Source organism: Dasypus novemcinctus, chromosome 5, assembly GCF_030445035.2.
Source record: "Dasypus novemcinctus isolate mDasNov1 chromosome 5, mDasNov1.1.hap2, whole genome shotgun sequence".
Taxonomy (NCBI): Eukaryota; Metazoa; Chordata; class Mammalia; order Cingulata; family Dasypodidae; genus Dasypus; species Dasypus novemcinctus.
In genome coordinates this window covers 22,451,218-22,474,311 of record NC_080677.1, presented here as the reverse complement: position 1 = coordinate 22,474,311, position 23,094 = coordinate 22,451,218, and the positions used below count along the sequence as shown (strand labels likewise).

At 39.9% G+C, this 23,094-nt stretch overlaps 1 protein-coding gene and 1 pseudogene across 1 annotated transcript in view; both read right to left on the bottom strand.

Moving 5' to 3' along the window:
* The window catches only part of AOAH (acyloxyacyl hydrolase), a 216,151-nt gene that overhangs the window by 179,970 nt on the left and 13,087 nt on the right, over positions 1–23,094 (bottom strand). Inside the window, exon 2 of the mRNA XM_058296776.2 lies at positions 8,709–8,804. Coding sequence (XP_058152759.1) covers positions 8,709–8,804 — 96 coding nt within the window. The remainder of the gene's footprint in view (positions 1–8,708; positions 8,805–23,094) is intronic.
* On the bottom strand, positions 19,204–20,910 carry LOC139438947 (double homeobox protein A-like; annotated as a pseudogene).

Genomic DNA, 23,094 nt, shown 5'->3' with positions numbered 1-23,094 from the left:
CAGTCACTTTGGAATTGTGGCAGTTCCCCTAGTAGCTGAACATAGAGTTAACTCATGAGCCAGCAATTCCACTCCTAGGTATATGCCCAAGAGAACTGAAAATACATATCTGCCAAAAAACTTGTACAAGATTGCTCATAGCAGTCTCGTTCCATAGTCAAAAAGTGGAAACAACCCAAATGTCCATCAACAGATGAATGGATAAATAAAGGGTAGGACATCCACACAACAAAGTATTATTCATGCAGAAGAAGAAGCTAAGTAGATACATGCTGGAACATGGATGAACCTTGAAAACATCATGCTAAGTGTAAGAAGCCAGTCATGACGAAAGACTGTATACTGAATGATTTCATTTATATAAAATGCCCAGAATAGGTAAATTCATGGAGATGGACAGATTAGTGGGTGGCTAGATTGGGGGAGAGGATGGGGGATGGGGAAGATTGGGGGTGACAGCTAAGGGATATGGGATATCTTCTGGGGACTAATATAAATAATCTAAAATTGTGGTGATGGACGCACAGCTTTGTGAATATACTAAGAGCCACTAAATTGTACACTTTAGTTGGGTGAGTTGTATGACACATTAATTCTCATGTTAGAAGAATCCCCTTTCTCTGGATGTTCCATTTTAGGGGTATTGTTGTGGAGAGTGTCAAGAAGCCCTGATTTCTGGCTGTCAAGAGACCAGAGTTCTAGTACCAGACAACTGGCTTCTGACCTTGGGCAAATTGCTTCCCGTCTCTGGGCTTCAGATTCCTCATTGAAAAATATGCGAGTGGGATTCGGTTGCCTTCACTATAGCAACTTGTAAGTTTGGAGAACTATGTAAGGGAGACTCAAAATTAAGTGAACCAGCAAGGCACTTTGCGAGCAAGTTTAAAGTATTGCTAATGTGGAACTAGTTCAGCCTAGAGCAGAGCAATTTAAAAACCCACGTTAGGGTGTTCTTTGATTAACTTGCAACACGAGCTGGAAGGCAAAGAAAACTCATCTTTCTGGTAAAATAACAAGTGTGTGTGTGTTTAATTCTGTTATGCTCAAGTCAAAGCAAAAGGCTGCAAGTTTCTCCTCACCCACTGAGCAGTACCATTTGAACAATCAGTTTCTCAAAAGGGTTCTGTGGTTGTTAGAGCGAGAGGCCCCTCAAGCTTCTTAATGTGGGACATGAGATGGTCCTCTGAGAGCTAAATCCTAAGATCAAGGCAGAAGGGTTCAGTGCAGAAATAATCAAAGTCTCCGGAAAGAACCAGAAAGCCCCCAGAGAGCCACAATCAGACAGTAACCTGTTACTGATACAACTGAAGAAAAAAGTGGCATTAACATATTGATATTAACCCATCTTTCCCAGATTCAGAAAGTAGGGACTTGGAACAGTATAGGAAAAGAATGCGTGGCATTCCAAAAAGCAAAGCCAATTGAGTAATCATCCTACATTAGGTGTCTACCTATGTGTAAGTGTAAGTAAAACCTAGAACATTCCAAGTGTAATGTTCTTTGTATTTACCATCCCTTCTTTCTCTTGAGGGAGTGGTGATTTTCATCTGTATTCTATAGGCAAGAATGCTGAAGTTTAGAGAGCTCAAGCCTTGCTCAAGATGCTCAGCTAGGTTGAAAGATTTTACCCCCAAAACCCATGTTATTTGTGTGTGTATATATATACACACACATACATATTTATATATATGTATGTATGTATTTAGGACATTTTATTTGATGTGCCTGGCCTACCTCAGGCATGGCAGGTATTGTTATATACTCAAAGTATTGATTAGAAATTTGAAGTACAGTGAGATGATTTGACCACACAGCTAGTTTTGTTGCTACAGTTTCTATGATGCATGTTCAGAACGTACAGAATCTAAGGAGAGATGCCTTCCTCCTTTTAAGTGTGGATGAGTTTTTAACTATCATATTCCACAGAGATAAGATTTCTGCATAGATTGCCCAAGCCCATGAAGGTCTAGCAAAACTCTCAGGGCATATGATTCTGCTGACCCCTGGTGAGAATGATTCCATTAATCATTTTTCCATTAACAACTCTGAGATCCTTCCAAAGTGTTTACTAATGAGAGCCAGAGGCAAACGCAGTAGGTGAAACTGAAGGTCGGAAACACTTTGCACATTTTGAAAAATGTCTTCCCGAGTACAGGAGATGCCAACATGATTTATTGAGTGATTATTCTCAAGAATGTGCATACATGCTTCCTCAGCTAAGGTTATGTTCTCTGCACTTGTTTACATTTGGAGGTAAGAGTGATACTACTTAAAATAATTTTAAAAATGTTAGCCATGTGCTGATGTGCATCAATTCACTGTTTTCTGTCCCTCATTCTGGTCCAGGCTCACCAGACAGAAGAAGGCAGCACTGGGCTCAAGGAGGTATTTCAGTCCAGGCCTGTCGTATTTTCTAGAAGGAGAAGTTCTTGGCTAGGAGACAGTTTATCTTTGCCACCCCGTTCAAGTCACTTAGCCATTCAGCCCACTGTCTACCACATCCATAAAATTGGGACAGTAACGCCTGCCCTGCCTGTGATGGTTAGGCTAATGTGTCAAGGTGGCCAGGTAATGTGCCCAGTCGTTTGTTCAAGGAATGCAAGGACAATTCCTAGACGTTACTCATCAGTGAGTTGGTTGCATCTATGGCTAGCTACATCTAAAATCAACAGAGGAGATTACCTTCAGCAAGGAGTGACGTCTCATCCTATCAGTTGAAGACCTTCAAAGGAGAAATGATTTCAGCTTTCAGGGAGAGAATTCCCATCTTTACTTCAAAACAGTCAGTGTCTTCTGGGGAAATCATTGAGGACCTTCATCAGAGTCCCTGGCTTGTAGCCTACCCTACAGAATTTGGACTTGTGCATCCACGTGGTTGCATGAGATAGTTTCATAGAATTTCGTACTATTTACAGATCTATCCTGTTGGCTCTGTTTCCCTAGAGAACCCTGACTAATACAGTGCATTTCTATTTGTCAAGGGTAAAGAGCCTTTAATGTTTGACCATCTGAAGGTAAAAAAAAAGTATTAATTAATAAAACAAGAATAAGTTAAAAAAGGTTTCTTAATCTTTTCAATTTTCCCCAGTTGAAAAGACAACCACTATTGACAACTGAAATCTCTACCTTACTTCCCTTGGTGAAGTGTCAACTCCCATTCACTATGATCTGAGTTTCAACGTCTCACTTTATCTTACCAAACTCTGAAGTTTACTGACCGGAGTCAGAAGGAAACAAGAGAGTACCTTGTCTGCCAACAGATTGTTTTAAGCTTTGCAAGTATGTAAAGAATATGGTCTAGTCTAGGAAAATCACTTCTGTACAACACAACTTTGCCTAAAAAAGAGAAAATCAAACTCAGAGGTACAACTGTTTATATCTGTGAGTGTGGTCTATTAAACTGAAATGGAAACAAGTTAAAACAAGTCTTTAGTGATAATTTTGACTGCTTCATTTTTTCCCTTTTGCAAAATGGTAATAATATTGTTTCTCTTCTTTCTCTAACTTGGAGATGTGAAAATGTAAAGCAAGGCTTGTAATAGATTGTGATAATAATAGATTATTCAACAAGAGGGGATAGATAAATAAAATGTGGGACATTTATATGGTGAAGTACTACAGAGTAATTAAGAGGCTTAAACTAGGCCTATAGGTTTTAATAGGCATAAATCTCAGAAACATAATGTTGAAGGAAAAAGGAAGTTTCAAAGCAATATATACAGTAGACTATATAAAATTAAAGCACCCACAAAGGAAGATTCTGGAAAGATGATGTTGGGCACAAAAAAAGTTTAGAATCTCTTTGAGCCAAAGCTAGGGCCAGAGCCAGAGCCAGAGCCCAAACCACTAGAGAGCAAAACCAAAAGCCCATAGATAACAGTTTAAAAAAAACTAGTTAACAAAGTATCCCCATGAGCCTCAAAATGTAATTAGGTGAGGATAAAACACCAAGAACCCCAAAACCTACGGCTTATCATTGCCGGTGTAGGAGAAAGCAGGCAGAAGCACTGGGATATTAGATGAGCCTGAGAACGGAAGAATCACAAAGTAGCCTATCAATATGGACTAGAAAGCAGAGCGGGCCACTTTGGGAACAGCAGGTGCACCTTAGAAGGGTTTTACCCACAGCAATAGATGATGAGTGCAAGGAGGACACAGAAGAACTAAAGGGGTTAGTGTGTTCTGGCACCTACCACCTCTAGAAACGGGCCCATCCTTCCAAGATAGAGCCCATAATGAAGAGAAAATTCTGGGATTGGAATCAACATTGAACTGGATAGAAGCAAAGTAAAGAGAAAGTCCAGATAAATGCAAGCTGTGAACACAGCCAGGAGATCTCAGAAAGCAGGCTGCCATATATTTTTTTTAATATTACACAAAACAAGAGAAGAAGATCTGTACACTTAGGAAAACTACCCTGAACTGCCTTTCTTTCTAAGAGTTTAGAAAAACAAATTTCACATAAAAATAAGTAACAGAAATGTACCTAGGTCAACTCCCATACAAAGTTATTATAAAGAAAAAAAGAATTAAGGAACAGAATGATATCTCTACAGATTGCAAATATATATATATATATATATATATATATATATATATAACATTCTACTTCAAAATGAGCTAACAGGCATTATTAAAATGATAAGACATGAGAGAACAACATAAATCAGAATTAGAAGATCTTGGACATATAATGAGAGAATTCAGGGAAGAAGCAAAAAATATTTCAGGCAGGTAGACTTAAAATAAGCACAAGAACATGTGAATACAATTGACAATGTCTTAAAGGTAGAAGATAAAAAGGAGGATAGATTTTAAGATTAAGATTAAATGAAGCTGGGAAATGGATTTGTGTCAATGGATAGAGCATCTGCCTACCACATGGGAGGTGCAGGGTTCAAATCCAAGGCCTCCTGACCTGTGTGGTGAGCTGGCCCATGCGCAGTGCTGATGCATGCAAGGAGTGCCATGCCACACAGGGGTGTCCCCCACATAGGGGAGCCCCTTGCGTAAGGAATGTGCCCCATAAGGAGAGCTGCCCTGCATGAAAAAAGCGCAGCCTGCCCAGGAGTGGCCTGCATGCATGGAGAGCTGATACAGCAAGATGATGCAACAAAAAGAGACAGATTCCCGGTGCCACTGACAAGAAGACACAGACAAGACACTGACAAGAGGACACAGAAGAACACACAGCAAATGGACACAGAGAGCAGACAACTGGGCGGGGAGAGGGGAGGGGAGAGAAATTTTTAAAAAATTAAATGAAGAATGAAATAAAAAGTATTCAAGAGAATGGCAAAATATTGAAGATTAAACAAAGAATAATCAAAATATGGATAATAGAAGTCCCTAAAAAAGAAAACCAAATCAAGAAAACAAATACTAATCATTATGGTCAAGAAAACTTTGCAGAAATTAAAAATATATATATATATTTATATATATGTTTGAAACTACCTACTGAGAGAGCATACAGTTTGCCTGAGAATATCATCAATCCAGAACAATAAATACCAAGACATACTCTTGTTAGATTACTAAACTATAGAAATAAAAATAAAACCTTTCGAGCTTCTAGGCAAAAATAGCAAGTAACTTATAAGGAAAAGAAAATTAAACTTTCATCAAGTTTTTTAACAGCATAGTTAAGATCCAGGGAAAGTAGCTGCATATCAAGGGCGTATATATATAACCAGAAAAATACTGACTTTCAAACATAAAGGGCACATATAGACTACATGCAGTCTTTTATCAAATGCAAGAATTCAGGGAATATTGTTCTCATGAGCCTTCCTGAGAAATGAGCTCTGGACAGCTCGACAAGAGAGGCATCCACATAAGAACTAATGATGAACATTAATCATAGAGTTGCTGGTAGAAATGAGTAAATGGAAGTAAAAGAGGGTGGGTAATGTATGCCACGGCTATATGCTCAGATAATATAGTGCAACTATTAAAAAGGGTAGAGAAATGGGAAATGCATATGCAAAAAATTTTAACCACTCTCAACAATTATAAATTACATTAATGCTAGTAGCAGTAGAATTATTATTCTGAACTGTTATGTGTATAATGAGGACTAGGTAAATGAGTAATTAAGGGATGTTCTAATTATGTCAATCCCTGTGTCCTTGAAAATGTCCCTGTAGAAAGGAGATACAGATATGATACATAAGAGGGTAAGGAAATAATCCTGTATTTCTGAATTTGAATTTGAAGTATGAACTCATTAGATATTTTATCATAAGAAATTATATATGTATTGATGTATATACCTATGTATATACATACATATATCTTATCACTGTCCATTGAAGGGACCTAGAAAGAATGACCAACTCAGTAACAATGAAAACCTGTAAGCACACAGATTGTGGTCTTGAAATACTATTTTCCACTAAAAGAAACCAAGGTTTCTTAGAGAAATGGCTGATTTCAAGCCTGGGGCTGGAAATACACAAGACAGGGCTGGCACACCGTGTCATATCATTAGTGAGGTAGTTATCAAAGATTATTTAAGACGGTATGAAAAGGACCTTGGACTCAACTTGTAGACTCCTAGTGGTAAAAAATGGAACAATTTGAACTGCAAGAAGGATGATAATTGTAAATGACTGAAGCCCATCAAATACTTTTAAATTTATGAATTTATAATAATATTTTAAAGAAAACAATGACTTTGGGTTGATGATAGAAAACCAATGCATTATATTGACAACTTAAAAATAAAGGGGAAGAATCAAGCATTTATCCTGCCTTTCCTATATGAATAGTACCACTGAGTAACCAAAAATAGATCTCTCATATATTTTAATTGGAATATGTAAATATATTAGAAATATATTAGAGAAAGTATCTCTAATATATTTCAACTAGTCATTGAAAAGGACATAGGGCCTTGAAAAGAGTTGCAATTGGCAATCCTCAAAGAATTAACCCATCTAGCTATTGAGCATCAATAGCTGCTGGCATCATACACACACAAAAGAGAAAACCACTTCTGATGGCCTCCTGAGGAAAGGAAACACCACCACGGCCAAAGAAATCAACTCTAGTATGAGCAAGACTTGGGATCCAGCTGCCAATTTTTAGGAAATACAGAACATGAAGAAATATTTAAAATTATACCACAGGGGTACAACCAACAAAATCCAAACTGTGGGAAGACATTACAGTTCAAAATCTACAGTTAAATTATAAGGAAAAGGAAGGCGTGGAGAGGACATTTGTGGATGAAAAGAAACTCAGAAGACACATCAAAAATTAGAAAACTGGGCAAAACTAATGATGGTTTCTAGGGATGCCTTGGGTGAAAACACTTAAAAAATGCAAGGAAGTCATCACCATAAATAGCGTAGCATATTGCTATTTTGGGGAGAGGGAGGTGTTTATGATGGGGTGGGGCACAGGGGATGGAGCTTTTGGGTGATTGACAGAGTCCTCCTTCCTTGCCTGGTCTTTGTGTAAAGGCTGCTCACCTTTTAATAACTGATGAAGCTGTACATATCTTTTCTGTGGTTTTCTACATCTGTTTTGTTTTATCAAGAAAAGGTTGAAAAATGACCCACAGAAGAATACTGTACATTGTTTATGGAGTCACATAAATGAATGTGAAAGGACAAAACTGGACAAGAATGATGCCCATTAAATTTATATTAGTGATTCCATCCAAGGAGGTGGGAGGAGAATGGAACTAGGGGTGATGGAAGATCAAAGGGTGTTTCAAGTTTTTCTGCCATGTTTCAATTCCACAAAAGAAAGAATTGGTGTAAATATGTAAAAATCTTGGCACTAGTCAATTTGGGACATTGTAAATACATGTCTTTGTGTATTATTCTCTTCCAGTCTTTCTTTTTAATTCTTAAAAAAAAATTAGCCTGTGAATGTGTACTGTGACTGTATGCAAGGGAGTCTCTGAAAATGCTTTGTAGCTATTGGCACAGTGTGCTATATAACTTAGAGGTGTAATCACCATTAGTCCAATCACTTGACTAAACAGAAAAATAATGGAAGCGTCTTTGATGGGCTGGCTCCTATTAAGTGAAGGAAAAGTTGACTCTTGAAGTTTATTCATGACGACCATTCACATAATAACATTCTGTAGGGGAAATAGAATCAATATTTTCTTTCTGCTGAGATTGAAAAACAAATATACAACTTGTTTGAACCACCAATCAGCTCCTTTTTTTGCAGGAGAGGTAACGGATTTTATCGAATTTCCAGTGCAGATAAACAGAATATTCCAGATTATTTTCCCATTTGGGGTTTGAAATCAGTTGGTTTCCCAGTCTAAAGCTCTATGTTAATGTGGGCCTTGTGTGCATTTGTGCATGTGTATGTGAAGAAGTTAACAAACCCTCTGAAAATTATTCATTGTTTTTACCTGCTTAGGACTTAAGGCATTGATCACCAGATGGGAAAATCATTATAAATGTCACACACACACACACAAACAATTGGCCATTCGACATTTTATTTCTAAATTTCCATAGCAATTTCATTGTGCCACTAGGGAAAATGAATGTCAGGGAGAAACTGCTTAGAGTGTTGCTGTTCTTTTAAATTTCTATGAGCTCCATAAGAAACTCATAGAAATAACTCAATCCGATCTCTTCCATATGCATGTGCAGGGTAGAAACTTAAATCCTGATGATGCATGAGTGAGATAAAAAGCCTACCCATAGCTGGGTAACCCTTTAGATATTTACCAGGCAGGTAACTACACAGTCTCTCCATCGCAGCCTGGACTGTAGAGTTGTGGACTTGAGCAAGCTGTTCAATTATGGACACCACCAGCACACACCCTGCAAGAGAATGGAAGAGCATGTCAACAGTGTCATGACAAAAAAATACTGAAGGGTCAGGGGAAGGTAAGGGTGTGTGTGTGTGTGTGTGTGTGTGTCCTTAGGAGCACTAGCCTTTCCAAAGATGAGAACTTTCGTTTGTCTTTTAAAACCTATGATGTTCATAAAGGCACATAAGTTGTTGTGAACAGAGAAGTATGGTGAAAAGATTATGGGGTGTGGAGTTGGAAAGACTGGGGTTCTCAGTATTGTTTTGCCTATGAGCCAAAAAAACCAAGAAAACTAAATGATGAATCAGATCAGTGGACGTTAGCTTCCTCCTTCCTCTCCTTTCCACCATGAATGGCTTCACTCTGAAGAGGATGATTCCCATCCAACACATTCTCAACACAGGGTCAGAGTTTTAATTTGGGGAGAGTAAGCGGAAATGCATAACACTTGGAGTCCTCACTTTGAGATCTTGGACTCACCATTTAGTTTTTCCAAGACTCGGTTTTCTCATTGCGAAGTAGGTAGTGATATCCTACCAATGGGCTGCTGTGATGATCAAATAAAACATACAGGTACCTGAAAGTGCCTTTGAAATCACAACATACTATAAAATATATTATTTTCCCTCCCAGCTACAAAGTGTACTGCTGGAAAGCACGTACCAGTATGATAAAGGTCTGGAAGGACCCTTTGATTAAGTTAGGAATATATTCCTTCAGCTACCTTGATACGTGCAAAGTGGGACAGCCCAGAGCTTCTAGACTTATATTCTTAGAAGTTTCTATCAACTGCCTTAATTTCCTGACTGCTCAGGAGGCCTCAACTCCCCCCTTTTCAAAGGGAAGTGTCTCTTTTTCTTGTCTATGCAAGGGGTTGGTCCAAGATCAGTAAGTCTGTGAGGAGAAATTGTTAGTCCTCATTGACACAAAAGGAGAGGGCACTTATTAGCAGGAGCCTGTTTCTAAGGAAGCAAAGGAGACTTACATCCAGTATGAAGTCCCCGGATGCCTGGCCCGGTAGTAGACTCATTATCTGTCATCTGCTCAATAAGCTGAGGGCCTCAACTCACATATTCGGAATCATTAAACCCAATTCCCCACCTGAGGAAGGTGACTGTAACAACTGGGCATTTCTAGAGAGCAAGAAAGAAACCCTGGAAAATGAGGGGTTGCCAAAGAAGAAATGAGAGGCTTCCACCTTTCTAGACACCGTGATGTCTGAGGAGGCTTTGGCCTCCTTTGCTCTGTGCCTTCGGATAAAGCTGGGCAAAGGTGGGCGTTTCAGATCTGAGCGAGTATGGTCTTGAGAACCACAGCTTGCTGGGTGCACTTATCATCACTCATATCAAGGTGGCGGACCGGGTGTGTTTTTCACCTCATCTATGGCACTTGAGGGTTTTATTATTTTACATTGCAATGAATTTAGTAGGTGGTGCTTATTAGCACTTGATGTTCTACAAAGCATTTTCATATATATTTTATTTTATTTTAAAAGTAGCTTTTCAAAAATATAGAAGCAATACAATCATTTTAGAAAATTTTAAAAATACAAAACAATATGTAAAAGGTAAACCACACATCACCAAGAGCACTAACTTCACTTTTATTTTAAATATATAAAATGTATTTAATATATGTGAATATTTTCAACATTTATAATATACTTGTACACCCTGATCTATGTCTCTGATAATCACTTATTAAGTCCAGACGGAGCTAAATGAATTTCAACAACTGCAATTGGAAAACAATGATAAACAATTGGATTGCCCAGTAATGTGTGTGGCATAGTTGAAAAGGGAGAGGCTTTGAAATCAAACAGACCTGGACTCAAATCCCAGATCAGCCATTTACAAAGTGTGTGACTTCTAATGAGTTATCTAACCTTCCTGAACTTCATTTTTAAGTGTTTTGCTCCTTGGAGCATAATATCCTTGAAGACAGGAATGGGGTCTTACTCATCTCTAACTTTCAGCACAGGTCTGGTTGGGTGTATGGGGGAAAAGATGTTTGCTGACTTAAAGTGAAATGACTCGGATGCCATGTTAGTGACCTTTCAGTTGTCAGTTTCTGCGAGTGTCCGTAGGCAAGGGTTCAAGTTTGCACCTGCCGTGGCTTCCCGGCTCCTCACCTTACTGATTTGTTACAGCCTCATCAGAGGACATGGCTCTACTTCTCACGCTGGTGTGAAACAACCAGTGTCTTTTCTCTCGAACAAATAGCAAATTCTGTAGCAAATTGTCATCACATACAGCTTGAAATCAAAGAAGAACGGTGAGATTGAATTGAGAACCTGTAGAGCACTCACTTTCAATGAGCAACAGCAATGGGAACCACAGTCGACTTGAGTCATGGGGATTTGGAAATAAAATGAGTACACCTGGCACAGGACACCAAACAGAGGAGATTCCACTGTGAATTATGTCTGAGACCTGGCCAATTACTGTTATAATTCTCACACCTTCTTAAAAGTTGTGGGAGGTCATGATGACTCCAGACTTGGCTTACTATACTTTTCAGTTATCCAGAAAAATTTAAATATGCACCTTTAAAGGAAAGAAGTAAATGACAAAAAGCCCAGATGATTTAATGACTGCGGTTCAATAGGAGTATTCAGGATGTACCATGCATACCACACTGAGGGCGGGATAAATATTTTTCAAAAGAGTGAGGGCAGGAAGTATCTTGGGGTGAATATAGACATAATGCCATTTTCTTGCTGAGCTGAATGTGCTGAAGAAACACATAAAGACAATTGTGGGTGGTTGTGCTGCCTCAGTTTCCCCTAAACAACTAGTCTTTAAAGACCACTTATTTGGAGGGACCAGAACAAGCACATTGCTTCACTCAGGGAAGAGTTTCCTGTTCTGTGAACGGGCTCATTTTTATTTCCACTACCATCTCGAAAGGTTCTGGGTGTTTCTTTGTGTTATTTTCTAACCTTCCCCATTCTTTGCCTGGTTAATTCTTATGAATTGTTCAAGATCATCCTCAAACACCATAATAATAATCCCCTACTGCTCCAGGACTTCATACTTGTCACCTTGGACAAGTATTAATTGCTGCTCAGACTGCCTCCTCACTAAACGTGACCTTCCACGTGGGGAGGGCCAGTGACTTATTCCACCGTGCTTGGTACATGAGCTCAGAACACACTGAATGGATGAGTGAAAGAAAATAATCATGGGAAATACCTTCTATATCTGAGGAGACAGGGACTGCCTCTTCACATAGACAAACACGGAAAAAAATAAAATAAAACCTATTGAAGTCTAGACATACAGATAGAAAAACTCCGGCAGTTGTTCTTTGTTCTCCCTGAAGGGGGCAAAAGCTACATATACATTGCCCGAGTATCAGCGGAGTTTTCCAAGGTTGTCTTTAACAAAAGTAGTACGCAGTCAACCAATAGTTATTGAGCATCTGTTTTTTTGCAGGATGCCATGCCAGGTTTTGATGGATTCTCAGATGAATAGAACATGATTCCTATCCACAGGGAGCTCACAATACAGTTCCTGAATTCACACAAGCTGGGTGGAAAGGACGAGATACTAGGAGAGATGTGACTTTGAAGAGTCTCTAAGATGGAGCAGGTGGGAGAAAAGACATCCCTAGGAGTTAAACAAGACACAACAACTTAGTGGCCTGAAAGAACCACAATTTAATTAGCAGCATGTTTTATTGCTCACGGATACAAACAATAATGAGTATCTTAGAATCGATGGCATAATAGACTGGATAAAATGCAAGAATTGGAAACCCACAATTGGTTCAGTGTAGGAAGAATATTGGGTGAACATAGGGGATAAGGAATCCTTGGAATTTTTCCTTGAGGAGTCTCCATTCCCATCAACCCCAGTGATCAACAGCCTCCATTCCCAGAAGAGTCACCTCCAGCACTGAATGCATTTGTTTTAATCTGTGGCTTAGAGGGATGCATACAAAGAGAATCATGCTACCTGAGACCAACGTGCCTCTTTGTACATACAGGTAAGGGATTTTTACCTGAGGTTTACTCAGAGCAATCCCATCAACCTCTCTGACCACATTTCTGGTTCCTTAGCATTGCTGGCTAAAATTGGAAAATCATTAGCTAGATAGAAAGAACTCTGAAGATCAGGTGACTCTACCACATTCATCACTTTGCCTAGTGAAGAGTTATTATAATCAAAAGGACCCTGCAAGAAAAGCAGGAAATGGAATTTGCACATATTAGGTAAATGTCCAGGTTGGGCCTGGCTTTGATTTGGAGTCCTGCTCATCTGGCCATGGCTGCCAGTTTCCAGTGGGTTCAATGCCCTTTCCAGTTGGATTTTAATTTAGAGTCTGCAGTGAGCTGTGTCCTGAATGCTTTAGAGGCAAGAGTGGAGAAATAGACTTTTCTACAGTTTCTAATAAGAGGTTTCATTGCCTTGACAGGCTAAAGAATGTTTTCCCTGTAAGAAATGCATGAGCAGAGTAATTCCTCCCATTACAGATTATTCTCTGGCTGCTAACAAAAGGTTTGGCTCTGGTAAAGAGAGTTTGTCTAAGCCACTGTTCATTTAGGAAGTGAGCGCACAAGAGTGCTATGCATTGTGCTCTGCGGTCACCATCTGAGATCTCACATATGGAAAAGCTCTCCTCACCTGGCGTCTGAAAATAATGGGTGTAAGAGAAACAGATGCTCCCGATGTCGTAGGAAAAGGAGAAGCCGGCCCAAATAAAAACACCTGCCACAGGGATCCACTTTGCCACGTGCCTCAGGTAGCCTGCAGACTGTGTCACAGAATCCTTTTGAAATAAAGCAGAACTCTTGAAACTCTAATTATAATCATATCTGTGCTAGCTGGAAATGCAGCCAACTGCAGAGAGTGGACTATTACATTTCCCATTTGTCTGAAGCCTGTACTTGGTTGAAAAGCCTTGAAAGCACCTGGCAGTTTTCAGCGCTGGAGTTGGCATGACTACACTTCCTCTTTGACCCTGAATTGGGGCATTAATAATTCATCGTGCGCTACAGTTTTCAAAGTGATTTTGCATGCATTATATTACCTTATTCAAACTTCAAAACAACTCGTAGATGGAGGAAGTATTACTTTCATTTTGCAGACGAGCAAATGGAAGCTCAGGAAGGTTAAGGACTTTGCCAGATATGTAGCTAGTAAGCAGTGGAGCTGGGACACGGTGTTTATTCGGTTCCTTCTATAGCCAGGCACTGTACTAGGCTCTGAGTATATGCCAAGAACAAACCGACGTGGTTCCTGCTTTCTGAGAGATTATAATCTATTAGGGCAAGCAGATCATGAATAAGTAAACAAATAATTAAAAGTCACTTTGGGTGTTACGAAGGAAAGGAACAGGGAGAAGTAATAAAGGGTAAGAAGAAGTGGAAATAAATCTTTCATTAAAAATGGGCCCCTCTCTTCACATCAATGCTACATTTTCTTCCATCAATAATCACAGTAGTTCCAGAATAGAATATCAGTAAGTGGCCATGGTAGCTGCTGAGGGTAGGGGGAGGGAAGAAGAGATGTGATGTGGGGGCATTTTCAGGACTTGGAGTTGTCCTGGGTGGTGCTGCAGGGACAGATGCTGGACATTGTATGTCCTGCCATGGCCCACTGGGTGGACTGGGGGAAAGTGTAAACTACAATGTAAACCATTATCCATGTGGGGCAGCAGTGCTCCAAAATGTATTCACGAAATGCAATGAATGTGCCATGATGATGAAAGAGGTTGTTGATATGGGAGGAATGGGGTGAGGGAGCTTGGGGGTATGTTTTTTTAATGTAACATTAAAAAAAAAAAAGGCCCATATGATGAGAAGGAGCCAGCAGTGTGGGGAGTAAGAAGTAGGGCTTTCTAGATAGGGGGAACCTGTACCACTTTTTGGTGTTGAGTCTAGAAAAATCTTGCTGCTTTCAAGGAGTTGAAAGAAGTCCAGTGTGGCCAGAGCACAAAGGTAAGAGATTAAGTGCAGAGATGGAGAATAGGTCCCTTAGGCTTTGTTGACCGTGAAAAAGAGATAGGATGTATCCTGGGTGCAACGCAGAGCCATGCATGGGCTTTGTGGAAGGGTTTGCTGTGCTCTGATCTATGTCTTTAAAATAACATGTTGGCAGCCACAGGGCTAAGATAGGAGCAGAGAGATGAATTAGGAGGCGATTTTGGCCCTGGAGAGAGATGATGGAGGATTGGATAGGCTAAAGAGTGGGAGTGGAGATGGAGACAAATGGGCAGACTTGGGATCTGCTGTGTAGATTAAGTGGATAGGATTTACCAGGGAGTTGGATGAGAAGTGTGAGCAGAAGTGGGAATCAGGGAGGACCCCTTTGTTTGTGTTTGGGCCCTGGGGTGGCACAGAGCACAGGTTTTGGCGTCACATACACACCTGGGCTGGGATCTGTGCGTCTGCGTTGCCCTGGCGTGACTTCGCTAAGTGCATCACTCCAGGCACTCTATAGACAGCTTCCCTTAGTTGGGTGGGAGCAAGGGATAGGGTATTGTAATTCTAATCAACAGCCATTGTCCCAGGGCTTTCTCATCTGGGTATAAAGAAAAGGAATCAAGAAGGAAAGGTTGAAAATAGTTACCTAAATTATCCTTCTGCCTGCCTTGGTTCCCTAAGATATTAGTTACTAAGCCAGACGTGGTAGCACACAGCCTAGCTGTGAATGACACTGCATCTCTGCCATTTTCTTCTGCGTCCTCCTCTGAGTCTGGACATGGAGGGAAGAGAGTGGAAAACAGGAAAAGGAATGGAGATGCTATGATATAGTAGAGAGAAGAATTTGGGGGTCAGATACAGCTGGACTCAAATACTGCCTCTGTGACTTATGAGCCGGGTGTCTTTGGCAAGAGGGTTAACCTCTCTGAGCCTAGGTTTTCTACCCTCCTCTTGTGGTACATTAAAAATGCCCTCAAGCTCCGTTCTTCCTCCCATGAAGAGGTGTGTCTCTTTCCCAGCCCTTCCAATCTGACCTTAGGACTCTTTTTTGACCAGGAAGCTTTGGAGGAACTGACAGTCTTTCAGATTCGAGGCTACGTCTCGAGAGGCCTGGCAGTTTCCACCTTTGCCCTCTTCGACATTGCTGCCATGAGCCTGAGCTGGCCTGCTGGAGAGGCCACATGTGGGTAAACTGAGGTACACCAGCCGCCAGCCTGCCAACCGCCAGATTTGTGAGTGAGGCCGTTCTCAGTCATCCAGTCCCTGCCATTCCACCATCCTGCAGCTGAGTGCAGCTGCATGAGTGAGCCCAGGGGAGAACTTGCCCCAACACAGAACTGTGAGGGAATAAGTGATTGTTGGTTAAGTGTGGGATGGTCTGTAACACAGCAAAGGCGGCCGGACACATCTGGCAAAGGGTTGTGAGGAGTAAGTGGAACAACACATGAAAAGCACATGGTGGGTCTCATTTTCCGACTGAGTTTTGTTGAGTGCACACACTACAAGTGGGATGAAGGGATCTAACTCCTTCCCCAGGTAAATTCGTTCCTTCATTTACTCGTCCAAATATCCAATCATCCACTCATTTATTCATTGAAAGTGTAGTTATCAATCACCTATCATGAGTCGGATGCTGGGCTAGACACTGGAGCCACAAGCGTAGATAAAATATGATCATCCTTTCCAGAAAAGGTCATTTACAGTCTTATTGTGGTTAAGAGCATGGACTTCAGAGCTTCTTCGTCTTTAAAATGATGGCTTCTTTACCATAATTGTTTTAAATGTTTATTGAGGAAATGCACGTAAATAAAGCACTAAGAACAACAACAAAAAAGCGTAGGTGGGGAGCGGATGTGGCTTGGTGGTTGAGCACCCGCTTCCTGCACAAGAGGTACCGGGTTCAAGCCCCCGGCCCCAGGACCTCAAACAACAACAACGACACATGGTCCTGGCACACAGTAGGTGTTCAACAAATGTTGATTCCTCTCCCACCTGCTGAGACCACCACAGGGAAGAGACACACCCTCCATGGTCACTTTTAAAAATAGAAACTCAGAATTTTCAAAACTCATGTTGAAAAATCAACAATGGTTTTGGTTTTCCATGGCTGAATTTTCTTTTATCGCAAACATCTAGCATTTTTACTACATTTTGAGCTGACTAGGCTTCTGTGGCCTAAACTTGCCACCACCTGGAAGATGGCTTCTATGAGAAAATGCTCACTGAGTGCCAAATTGCCAACTTTCCCAAGAACCTTGGCAGCAAGAGAGACGCTACATTGGACAATTACTGGTGAGAACAAGGGCTGGGGACTTTCGGGGCAAGTGAGCCCTAACAGTGGCCAGGAGAGGAAATTAGCAGGCTGTGCTGAGAAACACAGGAGGTTTGGTTTGCTAAATTCAGAAATGTCTTAAAAATTAATAACTAAGAAATGAGCCTGCAGACTCCAGGTGACATCCATCTTCTTATTTCCTCATCACCATATTTATTAGCATCTACTCTGTGCTCAGAAGCTTCAGGATACACAGACGAATAGGAAAAGTCACAGACCAGCTGGGAAGACTGATGGCTAAATAATTCCAGAAACCTGTAAGTGCTGTGATAGGCAGACCTTTTAATACTCTGGGAGCACAAAGAAGGAAGAAACTAATTCTACCTAGGGTAAGTAGGGAGAGTTTCCTGGCTAAGACGGCAGCTAAACTGAATCCCAAGTGATGTGGTATCTCATCTGGCAAAAAAGGCAGGAAGGCCTTCAGAGAGAGCATAGTGGCACATTCAAGGCTTGGAGTGAGAAAGAGAGGAGTTGGCCAAGGCTAGAGCCCAGAGACCTTAGGAGAGGAATAGTGAGAGAAGCAGGAAGTGGCCAGAGCAGAAGAGCCTTGGGGATCAGACTACGGGCCTTATCAGATCAGATTACGGGCCTTATGCTGTAGAACAGGGGTTCTTAACCAGCAGTCCGTGAGCTAGAACTGAAATTCAAAAGAGCATGATTCTTGTGGGGACGTGTTGATGCGGGTGTGATATATTTACTAAATAACACACAGCATAGTGTGGACTTAGTAAGGGGTCCGTGGTTTTCACCTGACTGGCAAAGGGCCCATGGAACAAGAAAGATTAAGAACCCCTGCTGTAGAATGTCGAGTATAGACCAATAGTTTCCAAACATTTTGCTCTGTAGTCCTTAAATAAAAACAACAGCAACAACTATGCACGTTTTACACATTTTTTTTGTATGACTTTATGATCTCACTTATATAAAATACCTGTAACAAGCAAACTCCATAGAGTCAGAGAGCGGATAGCTGGGGTCACGGTGGGGAGGGTGAGGACGGAGTTAGTGCTTAATGCATGCGGAGTTTCTGTTCGGGGTGAGGAAGAAGTTGAGCTAGTGGATGATAGTGATGGGAGCACGACATTGTGAATAGAATCAGTGCCACTGAACTGCGCAGTAAAAGTGGTTAAAATGAGAAATTCTGAGTTGTCTATATGTTACTACGACAAAAACTAAAAAGAAAAAAGATTAAAGTAAAAAACATTGCCATCTCCCACCCCAGTTTTCCACCTCTCCTCCCAAGAGATAACTAACGTTACCATTTTCTTGAGCACCTTTGGAGAGAAATTTTAGGCATTAACAGGTCTCTGAATCTGTGTCCTTTTCCCCGTGTAAATAGTAGCACATACTACATATTGAAGGTAGCTCTTCAGGAGACTTCCTCTCTAACCATTCCCTGAGTTAGCATCCTTTCTCTCCATCCTTACTGCAATTATTCAATCCATTGTTGGACAGTATGGGTCTGCTGGCAGAATGTCACTCAGTTTTGCTTGTCTGGTGTTTCCTTATGATTAAATTAAATTATGCACCTTTGGCAGTAATTCCACAGAAAGAATACTGTGTCTTCTTAGATGCTTCACATCAGGAGGTACCTCATGTCTGTCTGTGTTACTGCTGGTGAAATGAATCTCAAGCCCTTGGTTAAGGCAGACTCTGCCAAGTTTCTCCATTGAAAATTCACCAATTTTCCTTCTGTAATTTATAAGTAATTTGTGGGGAGATTCTTTGAGACAATATATTTCTTGTTCTTCATAAAATATTCAAGGTTTTTATATATACCGATGATTTTTTCCTGACTCAATTATTACTATGATGATTACAAAATGATATATATTCATTTTATTTTCACTGTCCTCAAGCTCTGCTCGACTCTAGAGCCAGGCTGGGTCAGTAGGGCTGTGGAGTGCCTCTTGGACTTGTCTCTGCCTTCAAAAGTCCTGCTTACCATTTCCAGGATGCTCAACTTGATCAAAAGGATGGGTGCAGTCCCAGAAAGAGTGAGAGAGTAAGATTTGGGGCCCAGGATGATGATATTAGATACACTGAACTTGTTTTTGTGCTCCCTCATTCTGTTTCCAGAGAAATAAAACAGTTGCTAGTGACACTGGTGATACTTTGTGTAGCTTCTATGTCTTGAACTCTCTCATCTCAGAGATTTTGCCCTTGGTCTTGTCTTTGTTCTAAGACCTCAACAGGTTCTCTTTTTCTCTGGACATGGAATCTAGATCCTTGGTTTTGAAACAAATCTGGACTCTTGACTCTGGAACCCCAGTTTTTTTTTTTTTTTTAGCAGGTTGTTCTCTGGAATCAATCCCAGGGTAAGGGTTGTTCTTAAGTGCCTTGATGAGAGTGCCTAATTGGGAAGTGATATAGGAGGCATGATACTGTCTGGCTTCTCTGTCTTGAACCTCTACTGGGTGATCTTGCCAGTGGTCTTGGCTTGTTTCTAAGGCTTCCTCAGACCCTGTTCTTCTCTGGAACAAGTATCTTTCTCATCATTCTGAGACTAAATATGGATTCTAGACTCTCGTGTTAATTTCTAAAGCAAGTTTTTGTTTGCTTACCTGGGTAATGTTTTTGGTTGAAAATGTCAATGAGGATGTTCAAGTGATCTGCAGTGAATTTGGTGTGACTATATCTTCAATAAGTCGCTATGGTCTTGTTTGATGAGTTGTCCTGGGCTATGTTGGAAGGGATTCCTGGTGTTCAAACATGCAACTAGGAGTATGCTCCTTACACATCTTAATGGATATTAGAAATCATTAATGGATATGTGTTTAAATAGTACCAATGGATATAATTTTGGGCAAATTGTAAATATTAATATTTTAAAATAAAACTGTTACTCTTTAAATTGTATCCAAAAGAATCTAAATACTGTAATGATTTATGCTCACTTTCATCTACTCATAAAATATGTGATCAAATTCTTATTTACAGTGGGAAATTTTTCATTGATAATTCCCCTCCTTAAAATCATATTTCAGTGAAAATCCTACTTCCTTGAATTCTTCTTCAAGCATTGGATTTTATCTTAATATAATGTATTTTGTGCTTGAAAGTATTTATCACACAGTTATTATATTTTTCAACACTAAAATATGTATAAAATTTAAATAAAATTTTAAATTACTTATGAATATAATGCTCCAAGTATTAAAAATTCCTCTGGATTAAGTTTTCATTATTAGTAAAATTAATTGATTGAAGCAATATATACAAAATTTTTTATAAAAAGTATAAAACAATAAAGGTGAAGTTTTATTGGAATTGCACCTATTAACGAGATGGTTGGAGCTTTTCAATTAGCACTTATTTCTATGTAAAGATATTATTTATTCATATAAAAAGATAAGGTTCGACATTAATTATGTTCCTATTTTTAATTTTTAAAGATGCAGGCACTGCTGAGTGCCCAGTCTGCCAGCAGCAGAGACCTACACTCAGCCCCCGATATGGCACCATTTCCCAAGGTGATCAGTTTGCTACGGGTGGCAGGTTGATGACATTGGACCACTTCCATCATGAAGGGGGAATGTTTTGTTCTTACTGGAATAGACACATCCCCCGATATGGGCTTGTTTTCCGTGCATGCAATACTTCTGGCAAAACTACCGTCTGTGGACTTACAATCATGGTATTCCCCACAGCATTGCTTCTGATCAAGGACCCACTTCATAGGAAATGAAGTGTGGGAATGGGCACATACTCGTGGAATTCCCTGGTCTTACCACATTTCCCATCAGCCTGAAGCAGCTGGATTGACAGAATGGTGGGAAGGCCTTTTGAAGATTCAGTTACGGCACCAACTGGTGGCAAGAGCTTGCAGGGCTGCGACACTGTTCTCCAGGACATTGTATATGCTCTAAATCAGCATCCACACTATAGTGCTGTTTCTGCCTTAGCCAAGAGTCAAGGGGCCAGGAATCAAGGGGTGGAAATGGGAGTGGCATTATTCACTATTACCCCTGGTTACCCAATAGAAAACTTTTTGCTTCCTGTCCCTGCAACCTTGAGTCCTGCTGGTCTTCAGGTCTTTGTCCCCAAAGTAGGAGTGCTTCAACTGGGAAACAACAATGATTCCATTGAACTGGAAGGAAAGACTGCCACCCAGCCACTTGGGATTCCCCATGCCTCTGAATCAGCAGGCAAAGAAGGTTTTTACTGTACTGGTTGGGATAACTGATCCCAAATATCAAGGAGAAATAGGACTGCTACTCCTCAGGGTAGGTAAAAAAAATATTTGCCTGGAATATAGGAGATGCCTTAAGGTGTCTCTTAGTACTACCATGCCCTTTGATTAAAGTCAATGGAAAACTGGAACAACCCAATCCAGGAAGAACCACTAATGGCCCAGAAACTTCAGGAATGAAGGTTTGGATCGCAGCAAAGACTGACGGCCAGCTGTGTTGCTTGCTGGGGGTAAATGGAATATGGAATGGGTAATGGAAGAAGAAAGTTGTAAACGTAAACTGTGACCATGTGGCCAGTTACAGAAACAAGGACTATCAGGGTTAAGAATATTTTTCCTTTTGTTTTATTATGAATTTGTTTGTATATATACTGCAAATATCTTTGTTTTCTTCCCTATATTATCCTGTTACCATGTGACATAAGTTGTATTACCTTCACGTTATAGTATTTAAGTTACGGGTCATCAAGTTTAAGAGTGAGCATTAACCAAGGACTTTCACCCTCTTTGGGGAAAAAGGACTTTCACCCTCTTTGGGTAAAAAGTTAGTATGTTTCAGGTTGTATGCATGAAAGTTGAATTATGTTAGATAAAAATATGACTGTTATTATTTTTGTTTAATGATTAAGCTTGGTTTAAGGAGATGTGTATGGGTGATGGTTAAGTTCATGCATCAGCTTGGCCAGGTTATGGTGCCCAAGTTCTTTGGTCAAGCAAGCACTGGTCTGATTGTAACTATGAAGGTATTTCACAGACTTAAATCATCAGTAAGTTGATTGCATGTATGGCTGTTGACATCTACAATCAACAGAGGAGATTGCCTTCAGCAATGAGTAAAATTTCATTCAAGGCCTTAAATAGAGAACTGATGGTTTCAGCAGTCAGATGGGAGAATTTCCATCTCTACTTCAACAAGCCAGCCTCTCCTGGGGAAATTCATGGGAAACCTTATCAGAGCTCCCCACTTACAGCAAGTCCTGTGAAATTTGGCTCTGCCCATCCCCACAGTCACATGAGCTAATTACTATAATAAATCTCATAATATTTATATATATATATCATCTGTCAGTTCAGTTTCCCTGGAGAATCCTGACTAATACAAGCACCCATATCTGTGGAAGAATATTACTTATTCATATGAAGCAACAAGGTTCAGCATCAATTCTGTTCCTATTTTTCATTTTTCTGAAGATCTAAGTGCTGAGAAAACATGTTCACTTAAGTAAATAGATGAAAATGGAAGGACTTTTGATATAACAATATCACTCAATTCTTTGCACTCCTTCTGAGTTAAATGTAAAAAATCATAATGCGATATATCATTGAAAATTATTTTATATGATCTGTCACCTGATGGCTCTATTAAGTCCCCTTCAATTCTGTCAAAACCCAAAGACCTAGAAGCCACCTAACTTGCAAAATCATTTGTTACCTAGTCAATGCAGTCTCTCACTTTCTCTATTTCTGGGAAATACACAAAAAGATTTACCTGAGGTGTATCTTTTTCTTTATATACATATATATATTTTTAATTTTCTTTTTGTTTTTTTATTTCTTTGTATGTTTTTTGAGGCTTATCTTTTAATTATATGTTACTATTTCACTTAAAGCTTATTGAAACACAATATATTCAGTAAGAGTTGGGAAATTTGAAGTACTGTTCTTTGAGTACAATTTTTGCTTATACAATATTTTTAATAAAATGTTTTTGTTTTAATGCATTCTATATATATATATGTAGTCATAATGTTAGAACTTCCCACTTATTCATTCACATTACCAAAAAAAGTCCTCTGTATAAAGCTAAATGGCAAAGCCAGATCTTGTTTAAAGACGTTAACCAATTT